The 15,187-nt window shown below is 34.8% G+C and overlaps 1 protein-coding gene across 1 annotated transcript in view; it reads left to right on the top strand.

The window, feature by feature from the left end:
• The window catches only part of Cdh12 (cadherin 12), a 1,002,120-nt gene that overhangs the window by 876,736 nt on the left and 110,197 nt on the right, over window positions 1–15,187 (top strand). The window contains exon 6 of the mRNA XM_034523462.3: window positions 14,372–14,491. Within this exon, the coding sequence (XP_034379353.1) occupies window positions 14,372–14,491 (120 nt within the window). The remainder of the gene's footprint in view (window positions 1–14,371; window positions 14,492–15,187) is intronic.

The raw sequence follows: 15,187 nt of genomic DNA, 5'->3' as shown, positions 1-15,187 counted from the left end.
TTAGAAAACTAAAAGAAAAGGTTTCTTGACCTAAAATTGTCCAAGGGTAATACCAGGCTCAAAGAAGACTAATATTCCAATTAAAGTAAGCTCTGATGGAAGCACACTGTGATAATGTAGCTGAGTGTGGTGAAAATCCAATTGTTCCAGGGGTGGTGTAGATACAGGATAGAGAATTGGAATTCAGCCTGAATCCAAAAAGCAAACCCAAACAAGGAGAAACATAATGCTGTAGAATTAATTTTTCTCATTATCCTTAATGAAACTCGTCGTTTGTTTTCCAGCGAGGCACTCAGATGATTACCACCCTGAAATTAAGTGGCCAAGCATTATGGATTAAAAAAAAAAAAAAAGATTTCCTAGAAGATCTTTGGAGATTTTGCTTGGAATTCATTTTAAATTAAAAATCAATGATGTTAGGGTGCAAATTATCTTGCCAGTCACAGTGCACATAGCTGTTCATGTTACGTTAGAGGTTTTTGAGTAGCTATATGTGAAAAAAATGTATGTCTAAAAGGTGTGCCTACAGTAATATTGAAGTTAACATGAAAAATTTGAGTTATCATTCTTTTTTGACACATTCTGGAGACTTTATTCTTTCATTATTAAGCTGAAGAAACATTAGAATAAGTTTTCTAAAATTTTACTTTGCATGAGGTATTAGGCTCAGGCATTTTCAAATAGATTAATTTAAAATGGACTTCTTGGATGTGTTGAGTATTTCTACCTTCATCAGAGATCTAATGTGACCAAGGTTAAGGTTTCAATGACTTGCCAAAATTTTGCCAACTGTGAGAAACAGAAAATCTCAAGTTCTAAATAGCACGTGTCATAGGATTAATGGCCATAAATCATCGTAGGGGCTAGAAAATGAGAATTGTTAAGATTTAATCGAGAACATTCATTTCTTTTGTGTAGCTTTTTGTGTATATTTCTCCAGTTCTATGTTCCCAAATTGTTGAACGTACTTTATCAGCTTCTGCCATCCCCAAGATAGTACTCATAATAAAGGAACTTTTCCTACCAGGTCCCAGCCAGCTTCTTCATCTTTTACTAATGGGAAATGTTATGCAGACACAAGTCCTAAACAATCAGTGTTAGCTAGGAAAAGAACAAATAGAATTATGTTAATTTACACTTGAGCTGATTGACATCACCAGATTCAATTTTGGGAAGATGTAATGGAGATATTAATGTATGAATTCACACATGAGCAGTTTACCATATTAGGTAAAGTTCACTTTGAGGATATAAATTTATCTGTGAAAAATTACATTATCACTTCAGTAAAGCCTGGGAGTATAAATTTGTCCATGAAATTTCCATTATTATTTCAGTAATAATTGAAAGATGACAAATGTATTTAATTAAAGAATTATAGGATTCAAAATTTGACTTTGGTTCATATACACACATATTCTTATTTTTACATACATATTAAAATAATAATTTAAATACTCATAACTGAACAGAGTGATGAATAAATAATATATGAATGACAGATGATACCAAGAATACCACATTTGACATTTGTCATGACTAAATAATCAACCAAAAAAATCATGTTACATATGTTCGTAGTTATTAAATGAGCTCTAAATTATCAAGTAGTTTAGTTCATGGCAATTTCTCTAAATGTGAATGAATTAAAAGTAATTGTTGCTCTCAATTAAAAATATGATGCCACAAAGGAAATAAATGCAACATCCTTCGGATTCTGAGAGTTGCTGAGTAAATGTAATTTGGATTCACACATTTCCTCATAATTTCTGCTGAGTTTCCTGAGAGAATCTGTGAAAATACTTTCAGGTGGTATTAGGTGTAAAAGAGGCAATGTTGTATCATCACTGTAAATTGGAGTTCAGTGTGCTCTTGCAGCACACATTCATTTCCATTTGCATTGGTATTCATGGAATAGAGCTCTTGGCATAAAGACATGAGATGAAGTGCTCTTAAAATGGATTCACTTATCCATCAATGTAATCTTGGATCAAGAGGTGTAAATATGTATAGTCTAAAATATTTAGTTCAAAGGTAGCAAGAAATTTTACAACCTTAAAGTGCTTCTGCGTTTTTGGAGCAAATAAAGAATTATGAGTTGATGTCACACCATAAATGGTGCTGAGGATACTCTGGAGCCAGGATGAGTTTTGTCAGGGTGAGAGGCAAAACTGATAGCTCTGTAGAATTGTAGTCCAATGGGAAGTCACTAACACTCTGGGCGGATATAATGTCAGATGTTTTTGCTAGTCTATCTTAATAATTCTGATTATGCCAGGCAGAATTAATCAAGTTACAAATTCGCTAGCATCTTCAAAAAGCATGTTTTCTTCATGCACTCAGGGCTCAGGAAATAGACTTGGAATGCAAGACAGAAAAACTGCAAGATCCAGAGGACCAGGAAGTCACCTATGAGATTGTGCTATCAGGGTTTACAGGAAACAACATGCATGAAATGTCAACACCATGGTTGCCTAAACAAGACTTGAATAATCAAAAAATGCCTTGGTATTTCAAAGTGAATGGGGAGAATCTCATGGGACCCCATGCCTACATAAAGAGCTACAGACAAATAAAATCTATTGAGAGTGGGATAATTAGTCTTCCACAGGCATAATTCTTTTTTTAAATCTCCAAGGGGTCAGTACTGGAAACAGAAGGATTCATCAAATATGTTTATTCATCTATGTTCATATCTAACAACAAATAGTTATTGATTTGGGAAGATAGGACATCTGACAGGGAAGGAGTAAAAGAAAGTGAGGAATAGGAATTATATCTTATTTGAATTAAAAAATAAATGTGAAAAGCTGTTCATAGGGTACTCTTTTGTATTTTAATATAAAATATATTGGTAAATTACATTTTAACCATACATAAGAATATAACATTTAAGTTAGTTTTATTTAAAAAAAATGTTAACAGGTTAATAATAAGAACATGATTCAAGGTAGTGTTATATTTTTTGGACTTGACACTGTTATGTTTGTTTATTATTTTAACAAACACTTAAATAATGCCTACTTTTATATAAAAAAATCTGGATGACCTTTCCCTCAGTTTCTATTCCACTCTGTCTCTACATTTCCTTTTGACAGGAGGAATTCTGGATTAATAATGTTGAGATGGATGGTGGCCTCATCCCTCAAACAGAGGCTGAATATGGTCTCTACAGGTTCTATTTCCCCTTTGTTGGGTATTTCAGCTAAAGTCCTCCTTGTTAGTTCCTGAGAACCTCTTTGGTCTCTGGCATCTGGGACTTTCTAAGGGATAGCTCCCCGCCCCCGTTCCTCCTCTATCCAGAGATAGCCCCATCTATGTATCCATCCCATTTGTATACACCAAACCCAGACACCATTGCTGATGTCAAGAAGTGCTTACTGACAGGAGCCAGGTATAGCTGTCCTCTTCGAAGCTCTGCCAGAGCCAGGCCAATACAGATGCAGATATACACAGCCCAAGATTGGACTGAGTGTGGGGACCCAAATGGGAAAGTTAGGGCAAGGACTATAGGAGTTGAAGGGGTTTGCAACCCCATAGGAAGAACAATATCAACCTCAACCGACCAGACTCCCAAAGCTCCCAGGGACTAAACCACCAACCAAAGAGTACACAGGTGGTACCCTTGGCTCCAGCTGGATGCATAGCAGAAGATTGCCTTATTTGGCATCACTGGGAGGGAATCCCCTTGGTCTTGTGGAGGCTTGATGATGACCCAGGATAGTGGAATGGAGGCCACTGAGACAGGAGTGGGACAACAAGTGGGGGAACACACTCATAGAGGCAGTGGGAGGGAGGAGGGGATGGAGGCTTGTGGAGAGGAAACTGGGAAGGGGGATAATATTTGAAATGTAAATAAATATAATAACCAATAAAAAATAATTACAAATAAAATAATCTATTGAAATTTTTTGCCAGTATTAGCTCATTTAATATTACAGGAAAATAGTTGGTGGCTACAGGTTTTTCAGGTGGTCTTTTCAGGTTCCATATAGCAACTGTTGGGCATTTCTAATAAGGTCACCTGCATTAACTTTTGAGAGCCTCCCTCATCCTGGTCTCCGGAATTTCTAAAGAATTTCCCCATCCCTCACTCCTGGCAGCTGTATATTTTAATTTATTTTCCTAGCTCTCTGGAACTCTCACCTGTCTCACCCCATGCCTGATCCTAACCCTCTATTTCCTAGCCATCCCTTCACCTACAGTGTCCCTCTTTTCTTCTACTTCCCCTGGATATTTTCTTTCTCCTTCTAAGTGAGATTGAAGCATCCTCACTTTGGCCTTCTTTCAGGTATAACGTCTTTGGGACTGTGGGGTTTATCATGGGTATTCAGAACCTTTTGGCTAATATTCACTTATCAGTGAGTACATGCCATGCATGTCCCTTCATGGACTTTTGGGACTATGTTGCATTATGTAGAGTAACTTTTTATAATTCCATCCATTTGCCTGCAAAATTCATGATGTCCTTATTTTAATAGCTGAATAGTATTCCATTGTGTAAATGTACCACATTTTTTTATATCCATTCTATGATTTAGGGACATTGAGTTGCTTCCAGTTTCAGGCTATTACAAATAATACTATAAACAGAGTGGAGCACATGTCTTTGGAAAATCATGAATCATCTTTGGGTTTATGCCCAGAGTTGGTATAGCTGGAGATATTATTAATTTTCTGATAAACTACCAGATGGATTTCTAATGTGATTTTACAAGTTTGCAATCCCACCAACAATGGAGGAATGTTCTTTTTCCACATCCTCACTAGCATTTGATGTCACTTGAGTTTGAGTTTAGCCATTCTGCTTTGTTTGAAGTGAAATCTCAGGGTTGTTTTGATTTGCAATTTTTGGATGAATAAGGATGTTGAACATTTTTTAAGTGCTTCTTGTCCATTTGAAATTACTCAGTTGGGAATTCTCTATTTCTGTACCTCAATATATATAGTTTAACTTACTGTGTTCTTTATATATTTTGGATATTAGCCCTCTGTCCGATGAAGGTTAATGAAGATGTATTCCCAATCTGTAGAATGCTATTTTGTTTTATTAACAATATTATTTGCCATACACAAGCTTTTCATTTTCATGAGGTCCCATGTATTAATTCTTGCCCTAAGAGCCTGAGCCATTAGTGCTCTGTTCAGGAGATTTTCTCCTGTGCCAAAATGCAAGGCATTTTCCAATTTCTTTTCTATTAGACTTAGTGTGTCTAGTTTAACATTGGCTTCTTTGATCCATTTGAAATGTAGTTTTGTGTGATATGATTCTTCTCCATACAAACATCCAGTTAGACCACTACCATTTGTTGAAAAAGCACTCCCTTTTCCATTGTATAGATATGATTTCTTTGTAAAAAACACAAAAAACATAAACAACAACAAAAGCAAGAAAAAAAACAAGTGTCCTTAGGTATCTGGCTGTCTTTCTGGGTTGATTCTATTGATCCTCCCATCTGTTTCTATACCAATACTATGCATTTTTTTATTGCTATTACTCTTTAGTACAGCTTTAGGACAGGGATGGTGAGACTTCCAGAAGGTCTTTTACTGTTCAAGATTGTTTTGGCTACACTAGGTTTGTTTGTTTTGTTTGTTTTTCCATATGAAATTGTGAATTGTTCTTTCAAGACCTGTGACGAATTTTGTTGGGATTGTGATGGGGATTGTATTGAACCTGTAGATTGCTTTTGGTAATATGTCAGTTTTCACCATTTTAATTCTTCTGATCCTGTCCATGGAAGATCTTTCCATCTTCTGATATCTCTCTCAGTTTCTTTCTTCAAACACTTGAAGTTCTTCTCATACAGGTCTTTCACTTGCTTGGTTAGAGTCACACCAAGGTATTTTATGTAACTTGTGGCTCTTGTGAAGAGTACTGTTCCTATAATTTCTTTTTCAGCCCATTTATCACTTATGTTGAGGAGGGTTACTGATTTCTGTGAGTTAATTTTGTATTCATCCACTTTGTTGATGGTGCTTATCAGAAGTAGAAGTTTTCTGGTAGAATTTTTGGTGTCACTTATGTATACTATCATGCCATCTTCTAATAGTGATATTATTGACATCTTCCTTTCTAATTTTTATTCACTTGATATTCTTTTATTGTCTTATTGAGTTAGCCAGAACTTTAAGTACTGTATTGAATTGCTAGGGAAAAATGTGATCAGCCTTGTCTTGGCGCTGATTTTAGTGGAAAAGTTTTAAGTGTCTCTCCATTTAATTTGATGTTGGCTATTGTCTATTTATTGTGTTTGCTATGTCTCTTATATCCCTGTTTTCTTCAAGACTTTTATCATGAAGGAGCATTGGAGTTATTCAAGTTTCATTTCAGCTGTTTCTGGTTTTGTTGAAGTCCAGCTTTAAAACATGATGACCCTTTAAGGTCCATGAGGTTATTTCAATCTTCTTGTATCTGTTGAAGTTTGTTTCATATGGTCAATTTTTGAGAAGGTTTCATGACATGCTGAGAAGAAAGTATCCTCTTTTGTGGTTGGGTACAATGATCTATATATAATTGTTGAGTCCATTTGAATTGTAACCTCTGTTAGTTTTGTTATTTCTGTTTGCTGTCTGTCTTAAAGAGCTATCCATTGGTCAGAGGAAGGTCTTGCAGGTTCCCACTATTAATGTGTGTGATTTAAACTTTAGTACTGTTTCTTTTACAAATATAGGTGTCCTTGCATTTGTGGCATAGATATTCAGAACTGAGATGTCTTCTTGGTGAATTTTTCCTTTGATCAGTATAGTGTCCTTTCTTTTCTATTTTGATTACTTTTGATTTAAGTCTATTTTTTAGACATTAGAATGGCTACTCCAGCTTGTTTACTGGGTCAATTTGCTTGGAAAACCTTTTTCCAAACCTTTATACTGAGATAATAACTATCTTTGTTGCTGAGGTGTGTTTCTTACAAACAAGAGAATGATGGATTCAATATATGCATCCATTCTATGAGCCTGTGTCTTTTTAATGGGGAATTGAGTTCATTTATTTTGAAAGATATTAATGATCAATGATAGTTACTTTCTGTTATTTTGATTTTACTTGGCCTTTTACCCTTGCTGCTTTGAAAAATTCTTTATTTCGTATATTTAGTATTTGGATTATTGTGTGAAGAAAAGATTTTTTTTTCTGGTCCAATCTGTATGGAGTTCCCTAAGCTTCTTGTACTTTTATAGGTATCTCTTTCATTAGGTTAGTGAAATTTTATTCTTTGATTTTTTGAAGACATTTTCTGCATCTTTGAAACGGGAATCTCCTTCTTTTATTCCTAATATTCTCGGGTTTGGTCTTTTCAATGTGTATGTTTTCTGCATGTTTTGACTTTTCAATTTTTAATTTTGCATGTTTTGACTCTTATATTGATTTTTTTCTGAGATTCTTTCTTGTATCTCCTATATTCTGTTGGTGATGCTTATGTCTGTAGTTCCTGTTCTCTTTTTTTATGGTTTTAATTTTCAAGATTTCCTCAGTTTGTGTTCTCTTTATTGCTTCCATTTCCCGTTTCAGGTCTTAGACAGTTTTATATATATTCGTTACCTGTATGACTGTATTTTCTTCTATTTCTTTTTTTTTTTTTTAAGCAATAGCAATACATTTTATTACAGAACTCGAGACTAGATCCAAGGTCAGGGTGTTAGCAAGTCAGACGTTTTTCTAGAACCTCTTCTTGGTGTGTAGGGAGCTACCCTTTCCCTTGCATCTCCACAAGGTCTTTGTGTGCTCATGCCTTAGTATCGCTTGCTGATAAGGACACTGGTTCTACTGCATTTTAATCCTCTTTTTTTTCTCTTGATAAAATAATACTTATTACTCACACAGGTGTAATAATACATGACATTTTTTGTTTTGGATTACAAAGCATACAGACCAGATTTAGCACAGTAATCCTACAAACAACAGGCAGTGGCTGTTAATTAATTTTAAGGTTATTTTGTTCAAATTTAATTTCTGTAAAATTAAATTCTTACAAGTTTAAATATTATAATACATTTTCATATATGAATATATTATTCCCACCTTGGGTTTTCTGTATACATAATTCACAGCTGACTATTAAGAATTGACTTTGTTTTAAATATATACAGACACAAAAATGACTGTATTTGCAGACATTATTTTTTTCCTTTTAGTACATGAAAATCAGTCCTAATTGTTAGGCTTTGATTCTGATATAAACCTGATCTAACTTTTTCTCATAAAACCTTCTCCTAATCTAATAGATATCATGATTATGCCTTTAATTATAGCCACTCAGAAAAGTGAGAGAAATACGTATAAGTTTAAGGCCAGCCTGGGCAATATTAACATATGCCTCTGCTACGAATATGTTTCTGAAGATTATTGAATAAAGTATTGTGTTTAAATGGTATTATGAAAACATTTATAACTTGTGGATCTCAGTGTCTGAGCTATTGGTGTTCTGTTCAATATATGGAGATCTATCAGCATAATTCACCATATAAGGAAACTTGAAGAAAAAAACAACTTGGTCATCTCAAAAGGTGTTGTAAAGCCTTTGACAAAATCCAATACCCCTTCATTTCAAAAGTCTTGGAGAGCACAGGGATACAAGGTACACATAAATATAAGAACAATAAGACCAGTGTGACAAGACCTTTAAGTCTCTGAAAAAGAAAATTGAGAAGGACATCAGAAGGTGGAAAGATAATGGATTGATATGATTGACAATGGAGAAAAGAAAGCATCTTCAATAAATGGTACTGGTCTAATTGGATGTCCTAAAGTAGTTGTAATGTTCATTGGCCTTTGTCCTATGTGCTTCAACCTACTAAAATTACAATATATACTTAAGGAAATATAACTGACCATCTACCATGTCCATTATTACTACCTGGGTAAGAGATATTAAGGAATAGTGATTGTTGCCTCCTGTTATTTTTGTTGTTAGAGGTATAATTATGTTTCTGTGGCTATCTTCTTTTAGGTTTGTTGCAAGAAGATTACTTTCTTGATTTTCTAGGTTGTAGTTTCCATCCTTTTGTTGGAGATTTCTATTATTCTTTGTAGGGTTGAATTTGTGGGCAGATATTTTGTAAATTTTGTTTTTTCATGGAATATATTGGTTTCTCCATCTATGGTAACTGAGAATTTTGCTGGCCTTTAGCTTTGTTAGGGTCTGTATGATGTCTGCCCAGGATGTTCTGGCTTTCATAATCTCTGGTGAGAAGTCTGGTATTTTTCTTTTAGGCCTACCTTTATATGTTACTTGAACTTTTTCCTTACTGCTTTTAATATTCTTTCTTTGTTTTGTGCCCTTGGTGTTTTGACAATTTTGTGATGGGAGGCATTTCTTTTTTTGTATGGGGGGTCCATTCTATTTGGAGTTCTGCAGGCTTTTTGTATGTTCATGGACATCTCTTACTTTAGGTTTAGGTTAGGGAAGTTTTCTTCTACAATTTTGTTCAAGATATTTACTGGCCTGTTAAGTTGAGAATCTTCACCCTCATCTATACCTATTATCCTTAGGTTTAGTCTTCTCATTGTGTCCTGGATTTCCTGGATGTTTTATGTTAGGAGCTTTCTGCGTTTAGCATTTTCTTTGACTGTTGTGTAAATGTTTTCCATGATATCTTCTGCACCTGATATTCTCTCTTATATCTCTAGTATTCTGTTGGTGATACTTGTGTCTATGCCTCCTGATTTTTTTCCTAGGTTTTATATCTCCAGAGTTGTCTTTCTTTGTGATTACTTTATAGATTCTATTTCCATTTTTAGATCCTGGATGGTTTTGTTCAATTCCTTCATCTGTTTGGTTGTGTTTTCCTGTAATCCTTTAAGGGAATATTGTGTTTTTTCTTTAAGGGCTTCTACTGGTTTTACCTGTGTTCTCCTGTATTTCTTTAAGGGAGTTATATATGTCCTTCTTAAAGTCTTCTATCATCCTTATGAGATATGACTATAAATGAGAGTTTTGCTTTCCTGGTATGTTGGGGTACCCAGGACTCATTTTAGTGGGAGAACTGGTTTCTGATGATGCTAAGTAGCTCTGCTTTCAGTTGCTTATGTTCTTGCCCTTGCCTCTCATCATCTGGATATCTGTGGTGTTAACTGGTCCTGATGTCTCTGACTGTGGCTTGTCCTTCCTTCAAGCCTATGTGTCAGTACTCCTGGGAGACTAGTTCTCTCCAGGATTAATTTGGATAAGGAGAACTATGGCACAGGGTTGGCTCTGGGGCACAGATGAAAACCTGAAGGATCCAATCCCCAACTGTTCCTTGGTTCCTTTGTCCTGATGACTCTGAGTAGGTCCCAATTGGGCGAGAAATTTGAGGAGAAGTGGTGGTCTCATCTGTGACCTCAGGTGTGTCAGCATTCCTGGGAGACCAGCTCTTTCCTAGTGGTATTTTTGTATGGAGTGCTGTGGCACAGGTTCAACTATGGGCACAGAGGGAACCCTCTATTTCTTATTGTTATTTGGTACCTTTTTTAATGCCTCTACCTGTTTCAATGGATTTTCCTCTATTTCCTTAAAAAAATTATTGATTTGCTCTTTAAAGGCCTCTATCATCTTTATAAGATTGAGCATAAGATCTTCTTGTGCTTGACTTTCAATACAAAATTTATGTTTTGTTTTTTAATCAGGACAGCTGGGCTCTGCTGGTGTCACACACAAAAATGAAGGAAAATCCAGAACTCAATTAAATGAGATGGAAAACCTATGCTTATATGTACCAATATCATATGCTATAAAACTACATATAAAGACTTTGAGCATATTTTACATATTCATTGATTAATAAACAAATAGACTGTAAAATAGCAGAAATGAAAATGTTTGTCTATAATATAAAAACAACAAATAAGAACAATAGAGGTAGTTGGATATCATATCCTGTGCATAGTTAAATGACTTACTATTTTTATATCACCAACTTGATAGAGTATATGCACATGGTGGACTAAATTTTCTTTTTTAGATATACCAATGAAATTACTTTTCCCATTATGAAAACCTTTGCCATAGAGAAAATATGTCCTGAGAACAGTATCCACAAAAGGTTATGTTAAAAGTCAAAAATAGGCTTTTCATGTTTCCATCATAATCTTTTGTTCAGTATATTACCTTGGAAAATAAGATTTAAGAATGTGTGAGTATTTCCATGTCTTCCAGAAACATAAACATACAAATATAATTAGGTGATTACACATATGGTTTAATAATACAATGATGACTATATATCAGAAATATAACCTGTGAGGTGGTCCTGATATTGGCTGCAAAAGCATACATGACCTTCTTCTCAGCCAGTATCACTTCCATTAAATTGGGAATTGCTAAGGACCTGCCTTGGCACAGAGAGGGGTCTGAAAAAAGGGTGTCTGAGAGCTACAGAAAAGAATGACCCAACGTCAAATCATGGATCTAAGCTGACAACCTGTGTGCTGCTTGCTATTCAGTAAGATTTCTCCATTCATGTCCTGCTTGTTTGTGTGTGTGTGTGTGTGTGTGTGTGTGTGTGTGTGTCTGTCTGTCTGTTAATTTTCCAAACAGTTCTCTCTTTTTATTCTAAAACAATCTATGGATATCTCATCTCCTGCAGAACACTTATCCATTCTTTTATTTTACATATCAATCTAGCCATTTACTCCAGGTTTTCCTTTAGATTGTCTTATGAACTAGCATCCCATGACCCCTACCCTTTGATTCTTAGGATACAGCAAGCATACATTTTTTCTTAACATTGCAAAATAATTCAGAGTTCTCTATGCCTTTGTTAAGGTCCAAGTATTTACTAGTTGGGTGGGACCCTGCCTTGAAATTACCATGTCTACTCCACCTGGGCCTAATCGCACTCTGTCCTATGCTGACTTTAAACTCAGAAATCTACTAGCCTTTATATCTTCCTGACAAGTTGGCTCATGGTGTAGCTGCCTTTTTCCCTTTAGATTCATGAAGCTTTTCATAATTCATATTGCATCCATATATTTTGTATAGTTGAGAATATATATATATATATACACATATATATGTTGTGTATGTATATATCCGATAATATATATATATATATATATATATATATATATATATATATATATATATATATTAGAGCTCTTTCCCATAGCCTTAAGGGCTGTCCTGAATGTCCCCATGTTTAGCATTTTGCTGAGACATAGCCGCACCCTCAACTCCTAGATTCTTGCTGTTTCTGATTACCATGAAGTTATTAAGGCTAACATGGAGGACATTTCTGGGAGGAATGTAAAAAATATAAACATTATAACACAAACAAGCCTTAAACTATGTAGTATTAACTATGAATATGAAATGTTTAGTTATAAATTAATTTCTCTATATGAATATATATTTGTCTATATATTGTATTATATATCTTACAAAAAATTATAATTTTTACTTTTTCACACAGGGGTTATAAACACCAAAAGGCAGAATGAGGGGAAGGTGATGACACAGGAGTGTAGGTGTTCAGGGGGACTACAGTTATCTTCCAGAACAGGGTATCAGCTAGGTGAAAGTTCAGGGGACAGATCACTATGTCTCTTCCTATGATTCACTTGTCCTTATCTAACTTTGCACTATCTGCAAGGCTACCTATCTACAGGGTCTAAGACTACTCAGGCTGGTAACTTTCCACCAAAGCTGCCTGTTTACAATATCTTATAGCATTTCTACAGACCATAATATTACTGACCTTTTTCTCCTTTGTGGAGACTTTTGTCTGCCATTGATGTTTAATTTGTTAAAATTTATAGTAACTTCTTTATTTTTTTTATTTTAAACTAAGAATAGTGGTATTGATCATATCATTTGGAAGAGTTAGTGGAAAAGTGCCTTTGAACTAATTCATATATACTTAAAATCATTAGTAGTAAAAATACCCTGTTGTTCTTAGTACTTAAATCTATGCACAATTCTCAAAAAAGTGAGAAAATGTAAAAATAATTTTGTTTGGCTATAATAATTTCCTGTGCCAAAACTATGTAATTAATTGTTACTGGAGACAAAAGCCTTCTCCTGCTACTTACCAGTACAACTATTTTAGATCATTTTTGCCTTTCTGTGTCTTTAATATTATTTTCTAATTAAAGGCTTCCTAATGCTAACAGACCATTGTTGATTTGGAAATTGATGTAGCAAATCACTTAGCAGCCTTTAAACCTTTTAGTTTCTTTATCGATATTTAATCATGAAATTCAAGCACTCAAACTCAGGAGATGAGCTAATGTAAATGGTACCCAATGTTTTCTTTGCTATGTAAATCAATACAGATATTGTGATGCCTTTCAGCTCAATGATCTATGTACTGGAAACAGGCAAAGCTTTTAATCATATTTGAAATGCATACCAATTACAACAACTATGGTTGCCTACATTGTTTTAAAATTCATTCACAGTTTACATTTTATATACATACATTCATTATACACAAAATATAAATTGATACACAATGTTGCATACATTAGTGCAATTCAAGGAGAGTTCTCATATGTGTTCCATTTTGTCATAATGTCAAGTTAAATATCACTATTTTATTCATCTCAAATGTCTGTCATTTTTATATTTTATAACTTTAATGAAGCTTCTAGTTTTTGAACTATAAAGCACAGTATTTTATTGTTTATGCTTAGCTGGCTCTGCAGTAGTGCACAAGAATTTTTGTTTCTGGATAACTGAAACTGAGTAAGCACTGATGAAACTTTTCTGTTAAAATTTTCACCTTTCGTGACGTCAATAGTTTTAATGACATATGTATGTCAGTTCATTTGTCTTTTATCTTCCCTCATATGGCTTATCCCACTTAACACAATGAATTCTAAGACATTGTGTTCCTTCAAACACAGGAACTCCAGGATTGTACCTAGATTATTGGTATGTCTATGTCTATGTACTATACGCTCTTTTTCCATTCACTAATTAATGATTACTTAGGTTCTTTCTAATTCTTTGCTCAGGACAGGAGGACTTTCTTGACTCAAAAGTATGCATTTCTCTTCAACATGATATTTTCATTTCTTTACATGTGTAATAATCCACAGTAAACTTACCACACCACTGTTTTCATTTTTAAAAAAAATTGTACAGTTAGAGTGAAATAGTATTAACATTGTTGTTCATGGTTTAGAAGTGTTTTCCTTTTTCCCTGTTTGGCTTACATTTCTGTTCAATCTTTATAAAAAATAGCCATTCTTCCTGAATTGAGAGTATGGCCCATTGTGGCCTGGAGTACAAACCATACAATAATTTGATTATGCTGTTTAATGCTTTTGGAGCAGTACGTGTTTAAAACATTCACAGAACAGTCAAATTACAAAAGAATATGAAATCCAAAATATAACAAATATGACCTTTGTCTCTGTAAAGACAAATGACATTGTGGTATTTTTCAGGTGCCTATGTGCTGCAGGTCAAGGCCACAGATGCAGATGATCCTACCTATGGAAACAGTGCCAGAGTTGTTTACAGCATCCTTCAAGGGCAACCTTATTTCTCTATTGATCCCAAGACAGGTAAAGTTTTAATTGGCCAACATCATCACCACACTCTCAAATATTTAAACTTTAATCTGGGAAGCAAGAAACACCTATTCCAATCTAGCAATGTGGTTTTGAGAGATATAGTAGATACGCTTGCAGTAAGGGAAACTGAGCACTTGAAAACTTGATGAAACAAGAATATTGGCTTTTTAAAATTTGGTCTTCTTAGGCAGACCTTCTTCTTTTATTTTCTCTTTTCCCCTTTTCCTTTATTCTCTTTTTAAATTCATATTTTAACCTTTTTTTACAGTCCAGACTTTATCCCTTCCTGGTTGGTCCACCTTCAAACTGTTCGACATCCCACACCCCCTCCCCATGCCCCATCCTGTCTGTCTCCAAGAGTATGTCTCCAACCCCCTATCACATCAGACCTCCCCACTCCCTGGGGACTCAAGTCTCTCAAGAGTTAGGTGCATCTTCTCTGAGTCAAAACCCAAACCCAGCAGTCCTCTGCTGTATATGTGTTGGAGATCTCAGCTGGTATATGCTGCATTTTTAGTGGTCCAGTGTTTGAGAGATCTCGGGGGTCCAGATTAATTGAAACTGCTGGTCCTCCTACAGAGTTGCCCTCCTCTTCAGCTTCTTCCAGTTTTTCCCTAGTTCAACCACAGGGGTCACAAGCTTCTGTTTATTGGTTGGGTGTTGTAAATAACTGCATTTGAATCTTAG

The sequence above is a fragment of the Arvicanthis niloticus genome, chromosome 19 (genome assembly GCF_011762505.2).
Source record: "Arvicanthis niloticus isolate mArvNil1 chromosome 19, mArvNil1.pat.X, whole genome shotgun sequence".
Taxonomy (NCBI): Eukaryota; Metazoa; Chordata; class Mammalia; order Rodentia; family Muridae; genus Arvicanthis; species Arvicanthis niloticus.
Note: the sequence above shows the minus strand (reverse complement) of the source record. Positions and strands in the feature narration are given on the sequence as shown.